At 44.5% G+C, this 23,234-nt stretch overlaps 1 protein-coding gene across 1 annotated transcript in view; it reads right to left on the reverse strand.

Moving 5' to 3' along the window:
* Positions 1-23,234, reverse strand: part of LOC142295309 (cytochrome P450 3A9-like) — a 132,632-nt gene that overhangs the window by 63,022 nt on the left and 46,376 nt on the right. Inside the window, exon 5 of the mRNA XM_075338424.1 lies at positions 1,954-2,067. Within this exon, the coding sequence (XP_075194539.1) occupies positions 1,954-2,067 (114 nt within the window). The remainder of the gene's footprint in view (positions 1-1,953; positions 2,068-23,234) is intronic.

Raw genomic sequence — 23,234 nt, forward strand, 5'->3', positions numbered from 1 at the left:
AAAAAAATAAAAAAAAAATAAAAAAAAAAAAAAAATAGGTATTACTATGGCCATAAAAGTCCAATTTATCAAAATATAAAACTCTTTAAAATATACATTGAATGCCAAAATGAAAAAATTCAAAATGCTACGTTTGTGCTTTAGTCATGCACTGCAGTTCCCATTCCAAAAAATTCTATAAAAAGTGCTCACTTTTTTATATGTTTCCAAACATGGTATCAATAAAAAGGTCAGTTTGGCATGCAAAAGCAAGCCTACACACGGCTTCATGGATTTAAGAAAAGAAAAAAAAAAAAGGTACAGGTCTCAAAAAACATTTTTTTATTTAGTTTCAGAAAAAATACTAGACAAATTTGGTATCTCTGTGACGCCCTGGGTAAGCCAGGGGTCACAGGTAATGACATCACCACACCCTACACCCCGGTTAGGTACACCTAAGCTAGACCAGAAATCCTTGTTGCCTTCCTCCAGGGGCTGATGTCCACACCAGGGGGTGGGCCAGGCGGTTGGCTCCGCCCACCGAGGAGTTCACAGTCCTGGAGGCGGGAAAACCAGAGAGTTCAGTTGAAGTTGGAGTTGAGTGGTAGAGGAGCAAGTGAGAGGAGTGGGAGTGAAGCTAGGAAAGTAGTAACAGAGCAGCCTGAAGTTGGTCCGGGTGTGTGCCCCGGACAGAGACAGCAAGGTTAGCAGATGGCGGTGACCGTCTGCAGGAGTGGCCTATCGGAGGTGCCGTAAGGACCGTGGACGGGTGGTGGCCCGGCGGTACCGGACCGGTACACAAGGAGAAGCCAGCACCATTGGCAGGGGCCTTTCGGATCCCGGCAAGGCTAGGAGTCGCCGTGAATTTGCCAAATCCGTCAGTGAAGGGGACCTCCGGGTCTCCAAACAACCAAGTCCCGATTGAAGGCAACCGTCCAACCGTATGAGAGAGACACCGCCACCGCCAAGGCACCAGTTTCTCAGGGCCAGCGCCTGCGGGCAAAGAGAGGCTCCTCCGGCCCATATCCAAGTCGGGGAGCGGGTTACCGGTGGGAACCCATCGCTAACAACATTACACAAGGTGCAGGGAAAGAGACAGTCACCGTTAACTACCGGGGAAAAGCAACAGCAGCCGTCCGTGGGAACCGTCTTTCCAGCCGTGTGTTTTACCGAGAACTGTGTCATCGTCTCAGGCTGAGTGAGTACCACCGTGCCGTGAGGCACAGCGCTGCCCCCGCGACCCTGCACCTCACCAGGCCCCGCACCCGGCCTGCCATCCCTCATCCTCCACCCCATCACTGGGCCCCGGGACAACCAACCCCTACCCACGGAGGGGGAAATAACAACAAAGCTGCTCCCTGTCACCGCTCCCGGGATCCCCGTCCAGAGCAGCGGTGGTGTCCACACAATCACCACAACCGTGGGTGGCGTCACGGACAATAAATCCCCAAAACCGATCCCCCTTTCACTCACGGGCGAGGAGCGCCGCTCGAGTCCCCGGGATCCGGCCCATCGCTCGAGCCACCGAGCAGCGGAGGCCGCAAGCAGCAGCGGCAGCCGGACCCGAGCAGTGGGAGAGCGCAGCGTCCCCTCCTCTGCCCGCGACATCTCCATAAACAGACTCGGACAAATCATACTACCAGGTAATCTTCAGTGCCCAATGAACACCGTAAAACAACAACAAACCTTGGAAACGTATGGAATTGCAGTTTGTTCACAACTTCACTCTGCATGGAATTTTTCCTGTTTTTAGTACATGATATGGTAAAATGGATGGTGTTATAGAAAACTAACTTTTTCTGCAAAAAAATAAGCCCTCAAACCTCAAACAGTTATATGAATGGAAGAATGAAGAAATATGAATCTTGATAGAAGGGGATGAAAAAACAAAACTACAAAAGGAACATTTTTCCGATCTTTAATGGATTAAAATGTAAATAAAAAAGAACTTCTTCTAGACAAATTGCTGCTTACCTCTTTGAGCTTCCCACTGGTAAATGTGGGTGACAGAACTGTGCGAATTCTTTTCCACTGCTCATCCTCAGCAATTGTTATTGCAGAGTCCAAGGGACCATTGAGACCAAAATTCTACAATAAAACATAGTAGCATGTGAGGCCTTTTTCAGAGTGCTATTATTCGCAAAGCAATGGTTTTTTTTTATTCTCCGACAGTCTAAGAATAGGGCTTCTTGGTGATTATGGTCCCAACACAAGTCGCATTGGCAAAAAATTCTCTATGCCCTTGTTACTTCACACCATATTGCAGGTAAATTTTATTGTGAAAAGCAAAAAATCCAACTGATTCCAACCTGCTTGTCACTTTGTGTACCCTATGGGATGTAATGGAGTACCATTCCCCTGCCTTACACTGCAATGTCGCAGCTGCACACAGCAATCTTTGGATTTGTGACCTGTGTTGTGTGCAAAGTCAATGTGAAGCCCTAGCCTTACAATTGCTCAAGGTGAAACTTAAATTTTTACCTTCCTCAAAAGTCATACATATGTTTATTTAAGGAGGAGATGGTGCCTGTATCAAGTTACAACATCATGGAGACAGGACATAAAGGGAGGAGGATGCAGGACCTCCAGACACACTGTTCCTGTGTTCATTTCCACATCACTACTTAAATGCCCCGAAAGGTCCATTCCAACCCAGATAGTTAGACCCCAGAATGGCAAAGCAATAGTGTCAACTGCTCAGCCTATGAACAAACTCAACTAAAATGAATATAAACCTAAATAACCAAGGAAAAGAATACAAACCCAAATAGTAAAAATATGAAATTTTATTTCAATTCATTAAAATTGTACAAACAAAGGGAAGAGACCCCAAACACATAATACATAAAACCAAACAAAAAAACGGTGGACACCTGACATAAAAAAATAGGTGAAATATATTATATATACTGTATATATATTGTATATATCTCATGTAAATATATGTGGGTATATAATGTGAGGTAGCGACCACCAATGTGGTAAATGGTCGCTATATGTCACAGTGGAGAAGGTACCTGCGATATTTAAACGGAAGAGGTTGCTATGGGACTCGGAGTCCACAAAGGCTTCTTGCTGCATATAAGGGTCAGGTTCCCTTTAACCCCTTCACGACCGGTCGATTTTTCGCTTTCCGTTTTTTTTTTTCGCCATTCTTTTTCTGAGAGACGTAACTTTTTTATTTTTCAGTCAATATGGTCATGTGAGGGCTCATTTTTTGCGGAACGAGCTGTACTTTCAAATGAAACTGTCAGTTTTACCATATAGTGTACTGGAAAACAGCAAAAAAATTCCAAATGCAGAAAAATTGCAAAAAAAGTGCGATAGCACTATGGTTTTTGAGATATTTTATTCACTGTGTTCACTATATGGTAAAACTGATGTGTGGGTGTGATGCCTCAGGTCAGTGTGAGTTCGTAGACACCAAACATGTATAGGTTTACTTTTATATAAGAGGTTAAAAAAAAATCGGAAGTTTGTCCGAAAAAAGTGACGCACGTTTTACGCCATATTCCGTGACCCGTAGCGTTCTCATTTTTGGGATCTATGGCTCAGTGACAGCTTATTTTTTGCGTCTCGAGCTGACGTTTTTAATGGTACCATTTTTGCGCAAATGCTACGTTTTGATCGCCTCTTATTGCATTTTGCGCAAAAGTTGTGGCGACAAAAAAATGTCGTTTTGGCGTTTGGAATTTTTTTGCCGCTACGCCGTATACTGATCAGATTAATTGATTTTTATTTTGATAGATCGGGCGTTTCTGAACGCGGCGATACCAAATGTGTGTATATTTTTTATTTTTTTAACCCTTTAATTTTCAATGGGGCGAATGGGAGGTGATTTGAACTTTTAGGTTTTTTTGTTTTTTTTTTTAGTTTTTTAAAACTTTTTTTTAACTTTTTTTTTTATTTTACTAGTCCCCCTAGGGGGCTATTCCGATCAGCATTCCGATCGCTCTGCAGTATCTGCTGATCACAGCTACAAGGCTGTAAACAGCAGATACGCTCTCTTTCTCTTTTGCTGTGCCCCGGTCACAGCGAAAGTGAAAGCAAGTCAGGTGTAGTACAGGAGTCATCACATGACCCTGTGCTACCATGACAACTATCGGAAGTCACATGATCGCATCACGTGACTTCCGGTATCGGGCGGTAAGTATAACTTTACCGCGATCGCGCTTATAATGGCGCTGTCACATATTGACAGCGCCATATAAGGGGTTAATCGGCACGAGCAGATAACGATTCTGCTCGTGCCTAGCAGGCACACATCTCAGCTGTGAAAATCAGCTGAGATGTGTGCCGATCGCGGCATGCTGCCGCCGGCAGACCGCGGGCAGTAAAATTATGTAATTTAGGACGTAATTTTACTGCTCGCGGTCGTTAAGGGGTTAATAATCCCAGGGTGCTGTGCAGGTCTGAGAATCACAGACCTCCACCTGTGGGTGTGTCCAGCCTGATTTAGGAGACTGGCAGTGTGTGTTCTGGAGAGTGAGAGCAGAGCAGAGAGCTCTGGGTGGAGCAACCTGTGTGGAGGCTGAGCACAGGGCTCTGATATTGAGTCTGAGTCGAGATTGAGGTGAGTGCAGCCAGGCCAGGGCTGTAGGGCCGAACCTCTCCTGGAGGAGACACAGACCCAGTGGTCTGCAGCGGGCCCTGGGGCTGAGAAGGAACCTCAGCTAGAGGTGTCTGCTGGCAGGTGCCAGAGAGTGGGGAAAGTGGTTAAACTTCCACTATGGACTTGTAAGGGACTGGTAGCCGTGGTACGTGGATCGTTTATGTACAAGAGCAGTTTATGTTGGGAGTATTTTAAATAAACTGCTGTAATTGTTATAAAGAGACTGTACGTGTGTTGCTGACGCTACCTGATGTGTTGCCCCATACACTCGGGGCCCACACCGTCAAATTATGGTGGAGAATGCGGGCATGCGGCCTGGTTGCTAGGGGCAACGCAGCATGGTTGCTGCGAGTAACGGTCTAGGATGTATTCCTCTGGATACAAGTGGTTTGCGGTGGATCGGCGGGTCCACGAAATTCGTGTCGGCGCACTCAAGCAGCTGGTGGTGGATTGGCGGGTCCACGAACAGGGACAGCGTACTCCAGCTGCTGGCGGTGAATCAGCGGGTCTGCGGGGTTCCGTGCTGCAGTGGCGAAGGACCAGTGACTGGAGGTTCCAGGCCAACCCGGAATTGCGGGGCCCTGTGTGGTGAGCAGTGATACACCACAGGCTGGAGATCCTGGTTGTACAGGCGGTACTACCCGGAAAGGTTAGTGGTTGTCTAACCCCCCCCGTCTTTGACCACCGGGTATTACCCATTGGAGCGCCCCTCCTGTTCCTCTTCTCGTTGCAGCATAGAGTAGCTCCTAAACCCGCTGCTGCAGAGTCAGCAGCACCAACAGCATGTGCCAGGAGGTCCAGCGACAGCAGTGGGGGCTGAAAGCCAAAAAGAGGGAATGGTCCCTGCGGACATTGTAGAGGAGCTGTACCAGTCCCTGGTCCGGGGACAGCAGGAGCTGTCAGAGTGTAGCTATGTCGCAGCCATGAACCAGTTTGAGCATTCCCTTCGGGGGCCAGTATGGACACTGGGTGCCCAGGGAGATAAGGGCGAACGGTGTGAACTGGGGGCTAAGGACATTGCATGGAAAGCCCAAAAGGGGGCAGAGTCCCAAAAAGGGGTGGTTGCCCAAAAGGGGGCGGAGGCCCGGAACGGGGTACATACCCAACAGGGGGCGGAACCCCAGAAAGCGGTGGTGACCCACAAGGGGGTAGAGCATTCAAAATCCGAACAGAGGGACTATAGCAAAGGGCAATGGAATTGGCCTTACCTATGTCCTACCTGCGGTATAGGCTATCCATCCGATGTGAGGCCACAGAAGTGCTCCGTGGACTTGAATGGGCTAAGTGTGTCTGGTCTGTTAGAACCGGGTAGCCAGTTGACCTTAGTGAGACCCATGTCCGATCTCCATTTTATGGTGGGTAGGACAATAGAAGGATGTTGTGTGCATGGGACCACTAAAGAATATCCTCTGGCCAGGGTCATGATTCAGACGGCCAAACGTATGGGGCGCCCTGATGTGGGTGTAGCTTCAGATCTGCTATATCCGGTTATCATGCCGATGAGTAAAAAGCTGTGGAGAAGAAGCGCAATAGGGTTTTACCCCAATAACACACGGGGTAGAGACAGGGAGCAGTAATACTCACCAAGTGAAGTTGTGAAAGTCACAACTACTATGCAGGCATGGAAAGTTTTGATCAAGGCAGCAGCAACCCAGACGGCAGATAACAGAGAACAATAGAGGAAAAAAGGGGGTTTATTTGAGCCGCGCCAATGATCACTTCTCAGGTATTCAGATTAATGGATCTTTATTTTGCACAGGTCTACGCGTTTCTGGAGTCTCAGCTCCCTTCCTCAGGACCACCAGGCACAAGAACACATCAAATCACTTGATCATTTGATGTGTTCTTGTGCCTGGTGGTCCTGAGGAAGGGAGCTGAGACTCCAGAAACGCGTAGACCTGTGCAAAATAAAGATCCATTAATCTGAATACCTGAGAAGTGATCATTGGCGCGGCTCAAATAAACCCTATTTTCCTCTATTGTTCTCTGTTATATCCGGTTATCATAGGACAGGACTTTGAGTTCTTTCGGGACTTATGGAAGACAGAGGCCGGGACCGATTGCACAGGAATAAGTCGTCTCCCGCCTACGGAAGCCTCTTTTCCGCAAGAGGTTATACAGGTTCCCGGTGGGACATTGAGGTACACTGAGGAGGAGGTACCTCCACGTAAGGACAGTCCTAAGTTAGGGGTGACCAAAGATAATGGGGGACATGCCCAACTTAGTGACATGACCATTAAAGTAACAAATGATAGTGTGACAGTTAAAAACGGGAGAGCTCCAGACAAGGGGTCCAACACCTGGTTAAGTGGGGACGTGGTAGTCCAGAACACCAGGGGGAGTGACGATGACTCCAGAATAGACACTGACGTTACTAAAGTGACAAATGAGTACAGTGACATACTGATGAGCAAAGAGGAGAAATCCTCCTCCCATCGCCACAGGCGCAGAGGGGCGGAGCAAGCTACAACCTCTGAAAATATGGACCAGGTAGAGACAGTGTCGTGTATTTCTGCCCATAGTGCGGATTCCCTTCCAGAATCTGAGTGTGCAGAGAAGGATGAGAAAGGCCCATTGCCGATAGCAACCGCTAATGTAGAGTCGGACAGCGAAATCATGCAAAAGAAAGATGTGTCTATGCTGGAACTGACACCTTGTAACGACAGAATTCAGCAGGGTGAAATTGCAGGGAAGGAACCGACCAAAGAAGTAATGGCGGTGTCTTCTATAATTTCCAAGCATGAAGCTGGTGGTCTGTCGGATAAAAGCGCTGTAGGAGATGACATCCTACAGAGTAATATAGGAGAAGTAATCCTAGACAGTGTTGGTGGAGTACAAATCCACAAAGGTCCTGGTGAGCGGACCGGTAAGCTACCCAGTGTTGAAGTGCTGAATGTTGAAAATGGTGCCAAGGTTCTAAGAAGAACAGAGTACCGTGCTGAAGGGCGTGACACCCTGGTAGAAGGTGATGCTGCAAATGCCCAAGAGAAGGCAGAGGGTGACACTGCAGAGACCCAAGAGGAAGTTGGAGGGAATGCAGTGAAGTCCGAAGACACGGCTGGTGCTGTAAAAGTGGAAAGAGCCTCTGAGGAAGAGGTGAAGATCGGACGTAAGGTCTCATCAGGAGCTGATAACCTGACTGACTCAGTGGGTAAGACCAAGATTGAAGACAAGGCGATTGGCTCAGCTAAGAGCCTGAAACCCGAGGCGTGTGTAATTCAACAGGTGAAGCCTTTGATGGAGAATATGGAGGAAGACAAGAGTCCTCAGGAACAGTCTAGTGTCCTTGACAGTGAAGAAAGCAGACCAGTCTTCAAGTGCTGGATAGATGTGCCGGAAGACTTAAGAGAAGCCTGTGCCAGTGAGAAGGTGCATGAGAGATTCCAGAAGGCAGTAGGGGCCTGTAAAGTGTACTTTGCCGCAGAGACTAATCGGTTGGTGGTGTGTTCTTTTAGTGACGTCACAAAGAAGCGAGTGGCCATCCTAAGTGACCTGCACCTCTGGTGTCTTCGTACGAAGTGGCTCATCACTGCCAAGAAGGATGAAGATGCCAGACGCTTGGCGCAGCTGACCACGGGGTTTCAAGAAGTGGTAATTGTGAAGACAACATTGATCGGGCTGGCATTGAGAGCGCTAAGAAATAACATTAAGCAAGCCAGGGAGGTTCCAGGGGTTACAGCTGTACACTTAGAAAAAGACAGCGGGACCTTCCGTATCTATGGGAAAACTGCAGAAGCGGTGAAGACAGCTCGACGGTTATTGGAGTTTGTTAAAGAGAGCATTCAAGTGCCCAAAGAGATGGTTATGAGGCTTATTGGACAACATGGAAGAGCCATGCAGGAGATGGTTGATAAGACCGGCGTGATGAGAGTAAGAATTGATATTCATAATGAAGCCAGGATACCCTGTGAAGTCGGTATGGTTCCCTGTGCCATTGCGGGAATGACGGAGTGTGTTGCAGATATACAAGTCCTCCTAGAATACCGCCTGGGATGCTTGGAAGACCTAAAACAGTTGAATTTAGAAAGACAGAGAATTGCGAACCAACTCCGCCAAGTTGGTTTGGGATGGCGACCATATAGGGGCTATGGCCCAGAAGAGAAAGGTAGCCCGCTCGATGAACGGGTTGCCTCAGAGGGCAAAAGAAAGTCCATTGATAAAATGAGCCGGGGTCACAGAGGACCCGGGTATTTGTCAGGCTATAGTATGGACTCTGAAGGGTCTCCGTCCTGCGAGACACAATCCGAAGGACTGAATGAAAGGAGTGCTGCATCGTTAGCCAAAGACGCTGACAAGAGAGTACGCTATGCGAGACACAGACGAAGATGTCCGGGAAGAAGAGCCCATGAGAGATCTGTGAACGGATCATGCGGAGGTCCTAGTTATGGCGCCTCTTCTATCATCTCCCCGCGGAGGTCCCTCGATAGTGAGGCCCCTAGTGGTCAGGTTAGCTCAGGGACTGACAGGACGATGGTTTGGTGACGGACGGTCTGGCGAGAACGGAAGCTCAAGGTTGTCCTAAAGGGCCCTCTTGCCTGGTAGGGCAAGGTGGCCCTGATGCCCTGTCTCGGGGCCCCTGTAGGGTATCGAGTGTTCAACCCTACAAGTTTGAACAGAGGGGGGGATATGTGAGGTAGCGACCACCAATGTGGTAAATGGTCGCTATATGTCACAGTGGAGAAGGTACCTGCGATATTTAAACGGAAGAGGTTGCTATGGGACTTGTAGTCCACAAAGGCTTCTTGCTGCATATAAGGGTCAGGTTCCCTTTAATAATCCCAGGGTGCTGTGCAGGTCTGAGAAACACAGACCTCCACCTGTGGGTGTGTCCAGCCTGATTTAGGAGACTGGCAGTGTGTGTTCTGGAGAGAGTGAGCAGAGCAGAGAGCTCTGGGTGGAGCAACCTGTGTGGAGGCTGAGCACAGGGCTCTGATTTTGAGTCTGAGTCGAGACTGAGGTGAGTGCAGCCAGGCCAGGGCTGTAGGGCCGAACCTCTCCTGGAGGAGACATAGACCCAGTGGTCTGCAGAGGGCCCTGGGGCTGAGAAGGAACCTCAGCTAGAGGTGTCTGCTGGCAGGTGCCAGAGAGTGGGGAAAGTGGTTAAACTTCCACTATGGACTTGTAAGGGACTGGAAGCTATGGTACGTGGATCGTTTATGTACAAGAGCAGTTTATGTTGGGAGTATTTTAAATAAACTGCTGGAATTGTTATAAAGAGACTGTACGTGTGTTGCTGACGCTACCTGACGTGTGGCCCCATACACTCGGGGCCCACACCGTCACAATAAGTATATGGTATGTATTAAAATTAAATATGTAGAAAGGCTATATATGATAAATATGTAAAAAATTAAATGTCAAAGCATCATAATATATAGCACACCTTATAAGGAAGGAGGATATAAAACAATAGGTATATCCCCTAAATACATTCAAATTGCATGTGGAAAAATATACAAAAACCACACCCTATATTTAGAAACCAGTCAGTTGAAGTACATCAACTAGATAAATAAGTGAAAATGCAGAGTCCCGCCTCCCTGATGCGCGTTTCACATCAAAATGCTTTGTCTAGCAATAAAATGTAATATTTTTACTAATTAGGCATGTATTCCTTTCCTTGGTTATTTATGTTTATATTTCATATATTAAGCCCCTACATATTAAGTGTGATCAATGGTATAACATGAATAGAAAGCAAGCTGTCAGTCAGAGACTGATTAGAGGAGAACTCTCATCTCCGGAAGATTATAAACCAGGAGGGCAGAGTTCTCTCTCCTCTCTACCAGTCTGTGTATGTAATATGTATGTGTAACCCTTTTCACTTTTACAACACCAAGGAGTTGGTGCCTTTAAAATATATAATAGCTGAGCAAAAACAGCATTAAAAAAACTGATAAGAGCAGCACTCTCCACTGGTATGTAAAAAAGACAGCACTATATTGTGCCCGTGTTATGAGAAGAGGAGACAGAGGTAAGCGACAGTTGTTTTGTGTAAACAACATTTTATCAAGCTAAATGGAATGCAAAATGTACACCCATATTATATTCCACACCCAACGTCATGTACAAAAGTTAAAGAGAAGTGGAAATGGACAAAAATAGGCACAAAACCAAAATAATTTACAAAAGAACAAACGTAGGAAACATGTTTAACATACTTATAAGAAATCTTATGTATTGTCAGGTAATAAGCATAGTAAAAAAGCATTCAAGAAAGGACTGGACTTAAATCATGTCAGTCATTTAACCTTTTAGGTTCCAGTGCCTCTGTTTTGTAAATGAATGGGATCTCTTTTCTAAGTAGCAAATTATGGTATTCACCACCCATTGTAAGTACTTGTTCAGACAACAAGTCTAAAACCAAATGCAATAGGGATTCTCATGATACTCAAGCCTCATGTGCAATCTGGTAGATCCCTTGTCTGAGGCTAAGGGTACCTTCACACTTAGCGATGCAGCAGCGATCCGACCAGCGATCTGACATGGTCAGGATCGCTGCTGCATCGCTACATGGTCGCTGGTGAGCTGTCAAACAGGCAGATCTCACCAGCGACCAGTGAACAGCCCCCAGCCAGCAGCGACGTGCAAGCGACGCTGCGCTTGCACGGAGCCGCCGTCTGGAAGCTGCGGAGACTGGTAACTAAGGTAAACATCGGGTATGGTTACCCGATGTTTACATTAGTTACCAGCGCACAGCTGTGTGTGCAGGGAGCCGCGCACACTGAGCGCTGGCTTCTTGCTCTCCTACCGTAGCTACAGTACACATCGGGTTAATTAACCCTGATGTGTAATGCAGCTACATGTGTAGAGAGCAGGGAGCCGCGCACACTGCTTAGCGCTGGCTCCTTGCTCTCCTAGCTGCTGTACACATCGGGTTAATTAACCCGATGTGTACAGCAGCTACATGTGCAGAGAGCCGGAGCCGGCAGCACAGGCAGCGTGAGAGCTGCAGAGGCTCGTAACTAAGGTAAATATCGGGTAACCACCTTGGTTACCCGATGTTTATCTTGGATACAGCTTACCTCAGCTGTCAGACGCCGGCTCCTGCTCCCTGCTCGCTTCATTTGTCGCTCTCTCGCTGTCACACACAGTGATCTGTGTGTCACAGCGGGAGAGCGCCTTAAGAAGAAACAGAACCAGGGCTGTGTGTAACGAGCAGCGATCTCGCAGCAGGGGCCAGATCGCTGCTCAGTGTCACACACAGCGAGATCGCTAATGAGGTCACTGCTGCGTCACAAAAAGCGTGACTCAGCAGCGATCTCGGCAGTGAGCTCGCTGTGTGTGAAGCACCCCTAATGAACATACATGTTCACGAAAGCTTTTATATAGAGGACAAATAATCTTCTCCATGTAAAATTTCCAACAATCACTGATAGCATAAACTACATATTTACTTAGCCAAGTAAAAAAATGATTAATATTGTGAAAATAACTGGCTAATTGTATTTGATTACAGCAAAGCATATATTTGCAGTAATTGCAGGGTTTACACATATAATTCCAGTTCGGCACGCCTTAACTTAACCAATCTATTTTGCTTTGTTGTGTCAGCCTTCCTTGAACTAAAGTGTCTAATAAATTTCTACTTCTTCTAAATGTAATGTTAGGCTGTTTGTTGGCAATGTCTAACAAAAGAGCATCCCTTTCAATCAAATACCAATTATTTTTAATAATAGATTGAATATTACCCATGGGATTATATTGAAATGCTAATACAAATCTTTTGTCTTTTTTTAAATGTTGATATTGTATTAATTTATTGCAATCCTAGTGGTATGCTCTCTGAAATGCTTTATTAATAAGGTCATGTGGATATCCCCGTTCTAATAGTTTATTATTTAACCCTTTACTCTCTAGCCCGTTTTCACTTTAAGGGGACCTTGTCAGGTGCAATATGCACCCAGAACCATGAGCAGTTCTGGGTACATATTGCTAATCCATGCCTAACCGTCCCTGTATACGCTAGCATAGATAAAGAGATCTCTAGAAAAAGTATTTCTAAAGATCTTTTATTTTATGCTAATTAGCACCGGGACTATTCCCAAGGGCGTTATATCCCCCGACTAGCTGCCCTATTAGCATGTTATCACACCCACAGGGGCATACTGACATGCTACTTCAGCATCACCAGCATTGATGCGCGTACCAGTGTTCGCTGTGAACGCACTTCCGGTCATGCGCAGTATGAAACTGGGTGTACGCGTCCCAGCTTCAGAGAGGTCTACTGCGCATGACTGGAAGTGCCCGACATTCAGAAGAGCGTTCACAGCAAAAACAGATACACGCGTCACCGCTGATGATGCTGACTTGAATAGTATGTTAGTACACCCATGTGGGAGTGCTAACATGCTAAAAGGGCGGCAAGTCGGGGGATATAACACCCTTCGGACTAGTCCCTGCGCTCATTAACATAAGATAAAAGATCTTTAGAAATACTTTTCTAAAGATCCCTTTATCTATGTTAGTTTATACAGGGACGGTTAGGCAAAGATTAGCAATATACACCCAGGACTGCTCATGGTTTTGGGTGCATATTGGACCTGACAGTTTCACTTTAATGACCCGACCATTTTTTTACAATTCTGACCAGTGTCACATTGACAGGTTATAACTCTGGAATGTTTCAACGGATCCCGGTGATTCTGACATTGTTTTTTGTGACATATTGAAAGAAGAGACTTAAGGACAAGAGAACAAGTCATATTCAGCAGTATAAATATAGGGCAACTGACAAATCAATAACTATACAAAAGAGACAGCACCTGGAGTTTTCAAACACCCCTATAATACTAAGGATCATATTGAGCTGTGCAGAGAATGTGAAGCAGAAACTTGTTTTTTTGGTGTAAAAATCAGTCATTTATTAGTTTTACATCAATGAAGTTAATGTCATACACAAATTAGTCATACACAAAATACAATTATTATACAAATAATCATAATAAAGGAAAAATGACCCAGGACAATGACTGAGGACAAGGAAATTCCCCAAAACGAACATCCACAAGGTGAGTAATTCAGTGGAAAAAGTAGAAGCAGCCATAAATTACCAGACTGATGCATCACAAAAAATTTCCACATCGTAATATCCAGACCTATATTCTACATTGACGACAGGTACTTCATGATAGTTGTAAAATTTAGGTTGATATTTTTGGCGTTTATTTGTTAAAATATCGTAAAATTTTGAACATTTCACAATATTCAAACTTTGAAATTTTATACCCATAAATCGTAGTTATGTTACACAAAATACTTACTAAATAACATTTGCCACATGTCTACTTTACATCAGCACAATTTTTGAAACAATTTGTTTGTTAGGAAGTTAGAAGGGTTTAAAGTTCATCAGCAATTTCTCATTTTTCCAACAAAATTTACAAAACCAGTTTTCTTTTTGTTTTGTTTACGGGACCACATTACATTTGAAGTGATTTTGAGGAGCTTAAGTGACAGAAAATACCCAAAAGTGACACCGTTCTAAAAACTGCACCTCTCACTCAGCTCAAAACCCCATCCAAGAAGTTTATTAACCCCTTAGGTGCTTCACAGGAACCAAAGCAATATTGAAGGAAAAAAAATGAGAATTTTACTTTTTTCCACAAAAATGTTACTTTAGCCATAAAATTTAGCATTTTCACAAGGGTATCAGGAAAAAAATGCACCATAACATTTATTGTCCAATTTCTTCTGAGTACGCAGATAACTCATATGTGGTGAAAATCAATTGTTTGGGCGCACGGCAGAGCTCGGAAGGGAAGCAGTGCCATTTGGCCTTTTGAAAGCAAAATTAGCTGAAATCATTAGCAAACGCAATGACGCGTTTGGAGACCCCCTATGGTGCCTAAATTGTGGAGCTCCTCCACAAGGGACCCCATTTTGGAAACTAGACCCCTTAAGGTATTTAGCTGGTGAGCACCTGGAACCCCTGGGGGCCTTACAGAATTTTATAAGGTTGAGCTGTGAAAATATAAAAATACATTTTTAACGTCAAAAATATTGTGTTAACCTCAAATTTTTCAAATTCACAAGGGTAACAGGAGATAATGAACCATACAATTTGTTTGCAATTTCTGCTGAGTATGCCAGTATTTCACATGTGGCCGAAAACTACTTTTGAGGTACAGTACAAAGTGAAGAAGGGAAGGAGCGCCATATTGGAGTGTAGATTGAAACACATAAAGAAGGTATAGGCACAGCTGATGTAGTTTGCTGCAGTCCAGCAGGTCTAGACCGAGATCAAGTAATGAAGACTCACTGTGTGTTGGTGTTGGTCAATCCAGATTAAGACGTCTCAAAGTAATCCAGTGTGGAAGAAATGAAAGGATGGCACTCACCATTCGTTGCAGTATTTAAGTCTTCAGAACATCATACAAGCGTAGGAAGGGGAAGATGGGGCACGCATGGACTACAGCCATTTTCATTATTTATTGGAATATTTTTGTTTTTAGTTTTTCACTTAGTCCCTTTACGGGACATTAACCTACAGTACTCTGAACACAGCTGCAATGTTCGATCACTGCAGAATATCGAAGCTGTCAGAGCTGCACTCAGAAAGCCTCTGTGATCATGCTGCAGGCATGATCACACAGGCCTTCCGTAGTCAGGTGACCTATGACAATGATCGGGCCTTCGCGATTACATAGTCGAGGTACTGAACAGAGAGGAGAGGGAGTGTGATCTCTCTCCCAATCCCCTAAGCAATTAGGGAATTAAACAGCTGAAATTGTCGTGCGAAGGCTGTCAGGTAAGCCGAGTCCCTGGCTGTAGCCCCCTGTGCCCCTGTGATTGCTTGGATGTACTGGTACGTCCCTGTTTGTTAAGTCACATTAAAATAGGATGCACCAGTACATCCAAAGTCAGAAAGGGGTTAACTCATGCACCTGTTGTAAAAAAATATCATAAGTTTTATTAATGTAGCAGAAACCAAGAAATTGGCCATATGGTAAAGATCTTTTTATATGAAATAGATGATAGCTATCAACTCTCATAAGGGAATTTGTAGCTGTAGGTTTTTGATACCCCCATTTATGCATTGCGCCATCACAGATTTCATTTTATACATCTAAAAATTCAATATAGTCTGTTGCAAGTTTACTAGTGAAACTCATATTGAGTTGTCATTCAAATAGTCCATGAATTCACTGAGTAACTGTGAGGTGCGATCCCATATAACAAAGATGTCATCTATGTATCATACAAATAAATTTGACAAAGGGATTGAATGTGCTAATAAAAAAAATTCAAACTGAAAATAGTCCCAAGAATATATTTGCAAGAGTTGGCCCCTTTGGCGTGCCCATCGTTTTCCTTGCTGACTGGGCATACAAGTGGTCACCAAATTGAAATGCATTATGACCTAACACAAAAGACAAGGCCACTCACAAAAAAAATCCCGCACAAATTGTATCAGCATTTTATTCACAGAGCAGATGTCTAACAACCTGTACATTGGCATCCTGCGGGATGCGGGTATACAAGTTTTCAACATCCATTGTGGCTAAGACAAATCCTTCTTACTATGTGGATTCAGACAAAACCTGGAGAAATGCACTGGTATCCACTTTAATATATGAAGGGGTGTGTTGCACCCATAGGCGCAACAATGTCCAAGTACTTTGACAAAGGCTTAGTGACTGAACCTCTTCCCAATTTAGCAAAATTCACAGAGTGTTAACACCTTTTTCCACAGGGAATCTAAGTAATGTGCGTAAATGCTCCATGCATATGTGTTGGATCTGTCTTAAGTAAGGTATGCATAGATACATCAGTAAGCTGTCATTGTGCTTCACTTATATAGTAGTTATATTATCACCACATTGCCCATTGTCTGTTGGTTTTATTATCTTTTTATTAGATTTGAGCCATCACAAAGCTTGTAGTTCTTCTGTATTTAAGTTAGGAATACCATCAGGATAAATTATTGCATTGACTTCCTTACTTATTAATAAAATAAATATAGGGCTCCACCAGCAGGCCAGTGGGGTTTAACAGTTGAGGGAATTCCTCCTGTAAAGATTTAATTTTCAGAGGCACACATTTGATCTAACACTATATTTGTAAGATTTCGGAGAATTTCTCTGTCTTCTTCAGTGAATTTAGAACTACAACCCAATTAGTGAACTTTGGGTAAACAATGGATGTTTTTTCTCCTACATATAATTTATTCTTTTCCTGTATTGGAATTCGATGCCAATTAATATTGTAAATTCATTTGTATACAGTATATCACAAACGTGAGTACATCCCTCACATCATTGTAAATATTTTACTACACCGTGTGCAGAATTATTAGGCAAGTTGAATTTTAGAGGATTTTTTTTATTATTGATCAACAACTATGTTCTCAATCAACCCACAAGACTCATAAATATCAAAGTTTAATATTTTTGGAAGTTGGAGTGGGGATTTTTTAGATTTGGCTATCTTAGAAGGACATCTGTTTGTGCATGTAACTATTGCTGTGTAGAATTATTAGGCAACTTAATAAAAACCAAATATATTCCCATCTCACTTGTTTATTTTCACCAGTCAAACCAATATAATGGCACAAAATTTAGAAATAAACATTTCTGACATGCAAAAACAAAACCCCAAAAAATTAGTGTCCAATATAGCCATCTTTCTTTATGATGACACTCAACAGCCTACCATCCATAGATTCTGTCAGTTGCTTGATCTGTTTACAATCAATATTTCATGCAGCAGCCACCACAACCTCCCAGACACTGTTCCGAGAGGTGTACTTCCTGTAGGTTTTCCCTCCCTGTAGATCTCACATTTTATGAAGGACCAGAGGTTCTCTATGGGGTTCAGATCAGGTGAACAAGGGGGCCATGTCATTATTTTTTCATTTTTTAGACCTTTACTGGCCAGCCACGCTGTGGAGTAGTTGCATGCATGTGATGGAGCATTGTCCTGCATGAAAATCATGTTTTTCTTGAACGATACCGACTTCTTCCTGCACCACTGCTTGAAGAAGTTGTCTTCCAGAAACTGGCAGTAGGTCTGGGAGTTGAGCTTTACTCCATCCTCAACCCAAAAAGGTCCCACAAGTTCATATTTGATGATACCAGCCAATACCAGTACCCCACCTCCACATTGCTGGCGTCTGAGTTGGAGTGGAGCTCTCTGCACTTTACTGATCCAGCCTCTGGCCCATCCATCTGGCCCATCAAGAGTCACTCTCATTTCATCAGTCCATAAAACCTTTGAAAAATCAGTATTAAGACGTTTCTTGGCCCAGTCTTGACGTTTGATCTTATGTTTCTTGTTCAAAGGTGGTGGTTTTTCAGCCTTCTTTACCTTGGCCATGTCCCTGAGTATTTCAAGGTAGGAGAAAAGCGGGTTTGAATACCGCGACAAAACCACAGGAATACGAAGATTATAAGTGAATCCCTTTTATTTCTACAGGTCTACGCGATTCAGGGACATATCCGTCCCCTTCATCAGGACAATATACAGGGAATAATACGGCAAACAAGGGTCCGCAGGCTCCTATAAACTGGTATATAGGAGCCTGCGGCCCCTTGCTTGCCATATTATTCCCTGTATATTGTCCCGATGAAGGGGACGGATTTGTCCCTGAAACGCGTAGAACTGTGGAAATAAAAGGGATTCACTTATAATCTTCGTATTCCTGTGGTTTTGGCGCGGTATTCAAACCCGCTTTCCTCCTACCTTGAAATTATCTTACCGCTGCTGGACTGCTGCACTACTTCCATGCTTATAAAGGGGTTGTGACTGGCACAACCTGATAAGGTGAGTGTTCTACTAACATTCACCCCATACCTTTATACCGGATAAGACCCTATTTGCGCCTATTCTCTCCACAGTTTATCTCTCAGGTCCCTGAGTATGGCACACCTTGTGCTTTTTGATACTCCAGTAACGTTGCAGATCTGAAATATGGCCATCTGGTGGCAAATTGCATCTTGGCAGCTTCACGCTTGATTTTCCTCAATTCATGAGCAGTTATTTTGCGCCTTTTTTGCCTGACACGCTTCTTGCGACCCTGTTGGCTATTTGCCATGAAACGCTTGATTGTTCAGTGATCACGCTTCAAAAGTTTGGCAATTTCAAGACTGTTGCATCCCTCTGCAAGACATCTCACAATTTTTGATTTTTCAGAGCCCCTCAAATCTTTCTTCTAACCCATTTTGCCAAAGGAAAGGAAGTTGCCTAATAAGGCTACTTTCATACATCAGTTTTTTGGCATCAGGGACAATCCGGCGTGTGCCTGATGCAACGGATCCAGCGCAGAATATACAAAAACGGATGCGCCAGATCCTTTTTTTTTTTACGGATCCGATATACATGATCCGTCAAAAACGGATCCGGCGCATCCGTTTTTGCATCCGTTTCGTCCGTTTCTTTCCTGGATCCATTTTTTCTTACAATGCATTGGAGCATACTCATTTTATAAAAATGGATCCGGCGTCCGCATCTGTTTTTTTGCCGTATTACGCCGGATCCGGAGTCCATAGGCTTCCATTGTAAATCACGTCGTAGACAAAAAACATTACAAGAGACATTCCATCCGGCCACCGCATTAGCCAATTACGACGGATCCGGCAGAAGCCGGATGCAACGCAAGGCCATCAGGCACAATCCGGCGCTAATACAAATCAATGGGACTAAAACGGATCCGGCGCCGGATCCGTTTTATCTGTTTTCTTCCGGATTGTGCCTAATGGGAAAAAAACTGATGTGTGAAAGTAGCCTAATTATGCACCCCTTATATAGGCTGTTGATGTCATTACACCACACCCATCCTCATTACAGAGATGCACATCACCTGATTTACTTAATTGGTAGTTGTCTCTCAAGCCTATACAGCTTGGAGTAGGACAACATGTATAAAAAGTATCATGTGATCAAAATACTCATTTGCCTAATAATTCTGCACAGTGTATATCGTTTCATGGGACAACATTGAAGTTATGACACTTTGATACAATGTAAGGCCCGTTTCACACGTCAGTGAAAAACAGTGACGTTTTTCACTGGCGTGTAAAACACGCACATGTCCCTGCGTGTGCCGTGAATCACGGCACACGTGGGTTGTCTAAGTGCAATCCGGGCTCCGTTCTCCGTGGCCCGTGATTGCACTTAGAAATCAACTCACCTGCGCCCGCTTCCCGCTGTCCGTGGTGCTGAATCCTCCCGCGGTGCAGCATCCGGCCGGCGGTGACCCCTGCAGCAGCTGCTTCCGGGTCGGCTGTGTCGCGCATCATTAAGATGCGCGACAGTAATCAGCCGGCTTAGAAGCAGCAGGCTGCACGGGCTGCAGAGGACATCACTGGACGCTGGGTGAGTTAAAATGTTTATTATTTTAAATGCACGTTTTTTCTGGCACGTGTTTCATGGACCACACCACACGTGGTCTGTGGGACATCAGTGATGCCAGAAAAAAATGGACATGTCTCCGTGCGGCAATCACGAACACGTGGGTACGCCGCACGGAGACACGTGCAGTGAAAAATCACTGACGTGTGAGCAGACCCATTCATTAAAATGGGTCTGCGTATGTCAGTGATTCTGGTACGTTTAAAAAAAAAGCACAAACTTACCAGAATCACTGACGTGTGAAAGGGGCCTAATGTAGTCAGTGTAAAACTTGTATATCAGTGTAAATTTGCTGTGCCCTCTAAATAACTTAACACACAGCCATTAATGTCTAAACTGCTGACAACAATAGAGTACATGCTAAAGGGGAAATGGCCAAATTGTGCCCAAAGTCTCAATATTTTGTGTGGCTACCATTATTTCCAAGTACTGCCTTAACTTTCATGGGCATGGAGTTCACTAGAGCTTCACAGAAGCTACTGGAATCTTCTTCCACTCCTCCATGATTGTAGGCATTGTAGGTACCGATTCAGACCACAAGTCTAAAAACTGTATGCAATAGGGCTTGCCATGATGCTCAAGTCTCAAGTGTGCAAGGAGTCTGGTAGATCCTTTGCCTGAGGCTAATGAACGTACATGTTAACTAGTGATGAGTGAGCACTACCAAGTGTAGGTGCTCTGTACTTGTTAAGAGCAGTTGGATGCTCAGACGGGCACAACTGGAGCATCCGAATATAATGGAAGTCAAAGGGAGACTCAAGTATGTTTTGAAAAATATTCCGCAAAAATGCTCGAGTCCCCCACTGATGTCCATTAAACTCGGGTACTTGAGTCTCGCTCATCCGAGCATCCAACTGCTCTTAATAAGTACAGAGCACCCACAAATGGTAGTACTCGCTCATCACTAGTTAACATACTGTATATAATCATTAGCTTCAGGCAAAGGATCTACCAGACTCATTGCGCAGATGAGACTTGAGCATCATGGCAATCCCTATTGCATGCGGTTCTTAGACTTGTGGTCTGAATAAGTACCTACAATGGGTGGGGATCACTATAATTGATTAGTAAGAAAAGAGATTATTCATTTAAAAAACAGAGGCACTGGACTCTATAGGGTTAAATGACTGACATGCTTTAAGTCCATTCCATTCTTGAGTGCTTTTTCACTAGGCTTATTACCTGAAAATTCTAAAAGGTTTCATGTTAGTATATATGCTTTTTATTTTAAACATGTTTATTATACTGAATGTTTATTCCTTTGTAAATTATTTTGACTATTTCTTTCTTCGCCATTTCCTCTTCTCTTTAATTTTGGCACATGACATTAGGTGTGGAATATAAAAGGGGTGTGCATTTTGTATTGTAATTAGCTGCAAACAGCATAGTTTACGCAAAACAGCTGTCATTTACATACTTTTTTTTTGTCTCCTCTACTTTTGATACCACCACAATAAAGCGCTGTCTTTTTCACGTATCAGTGGTGAATGCCGCTTTTCTCAGGTTTTTTTTCCATGCTGTTTGTGCTCAAATTTTGCATTGCTTTATCTAAGCTGAACACCACTATATCCGCTAGTCATGTCTGCTTGAAACCACCTCCACACGGTGTGCTAATGATGCCAGCTAATCAGCCTTATTTTTCATATATAATAATAGTAATATCTTCTATACGCTGGCCTTACTGGATAGTTCTGCTATCATTCAAGAGAACCTGTCAGCAGAATTTAGCACTATAAAGTAAATACATGTCCATAATGCTGCTGTGATCCTGAATACATGGATACCTGCAGTTAAGGCTGGTTTCACATCACTGTTTTTTTGCCTTGAGGCAAAAAAATGCAAACTGCATGTGACTGGATCCTGTTGAATTTGAGTTGAACGCATGCAGACGCAAGTGTTATTTACTGGATCCTGTGACTTGCAGTTTATGAGTTAGGCTGGTTTCACACTACGTCTTTTTAACATCCGTTGAAAACGTTTTTTTAACGGAAGTACGGATCCAGTGCAAATCCGTTTTCCCTTCAATGCATTTTCAATGGACTCGCGTCCACCTCCGTTCGCATGCGTTTGCGTCCGTTAGACGACGGATCCAGTGAGATGCGTTATTTTAACATGTTTCAAAAACGCAACATGTAGCGTTTTTTTGCTTTGTCAAAATAACGCATCTCACAGGATCCTTCACATTGCGCCGCGAGCTGCAATGCATTTCAATGAGTGCTGGATCCTGCCTAGCAGAATGCGTTCAGTTGCGTTGTAACAGGATCCTGCTTTTGTACTGAGCATGCCCAGAAAGTACTGAGCATGCCCAGAACCAGTCTCGCGTGATCTGTCTATCTCTCTACTCCCTCCCTCACCCTCTCTCTCTCTATCTCTGTCTTTCCCCCTTCCTCTCTCTCCCACCTGAGAGCTGCGGACACTCGTAACCAAGGTAAATATCGCGTAACCACTTCTCTTAGTTACCCGATGTTTACGTTGGTTACGCGTGCAGGCAGCCCTGCTCCTAGCAGCTGCAGACACTCGTAACCAAGATAAATATCGGGTATCCAAAGCCGATGTTTACCTTGGTGACCAGCGTCTGCAGCTGTCAGAAGCCTCCTCCCAGTCTAGCTCCCCTCACTCCCGATCACATGACTCCAATGCCCGCCCCTAAATATCCAGTGCAGGATCCTGCAAAATAACATATGCGTTTGCATACGTTATTTGCTGTAAAAGCAGGATCCGTACTTCCGCTAAAAAAACGTTTTCAGCGGATGTTAAAAAGACGTAGTGTGAAACTAGCCTTATGTGGTCAATAATGAGCTGAATGGGGCTGGGCGGGCATGAAAGTCATGATCGGGAGTAAGCTGAATCTGCCATGACAGCGTGGGTGCAGCTCTGGACGAGAGAGAGAGTGTGAGTGTGTGTGTTAGTGTGAGTCAGAGTGTGTGAGTGAGAGTGTGTGAGAGTGGAAGTGTGAGTGTGAGTGAGTGAGAGTGTGTGTGTGAGAGAGTGTGAGAGTGTGATATTCAGGCCATGTTCTGTACAGCAAATGTGATGCCCTGGCCGGGCCAGGTAGTCATAAATAGGGCCCCACATTACACCCTTCCCTCACAGGTAACACACAGCCAACCATAAAACCCTAGTCACCCCCCTGAGGGCTTGATAGACACACCAGGGGGCGGAACCAGGCGGTTGGAAGACGCCCACCTAGGAGTTTTACATAGCCCAGGGTGGGAAAAGTTTAGTTTGTGTTTAGAGTTCAAGTTAGAGAGGAGTGTGGGCTGGAGTTGTGTCCAGCTTTAGTAGAGGCGAA

Source organism: Anomaloglossus baeobatrachus, chromosome 3, assembly GCF_048569485.1.
Source record: "Anomaloglossus baeobatrachus isolate aAnoBae1 chromosome 3, aAnoBae1.hap1, whole genome shotgun sequence".
NCBI classification, from domain to species: domain Eukaryota; kingdom Metazoa; phylum Chordata; class Amphibia; order Anura; family Aromobatidae; genus Anomaloglossus; species Anomaloglossus baeobatrachus.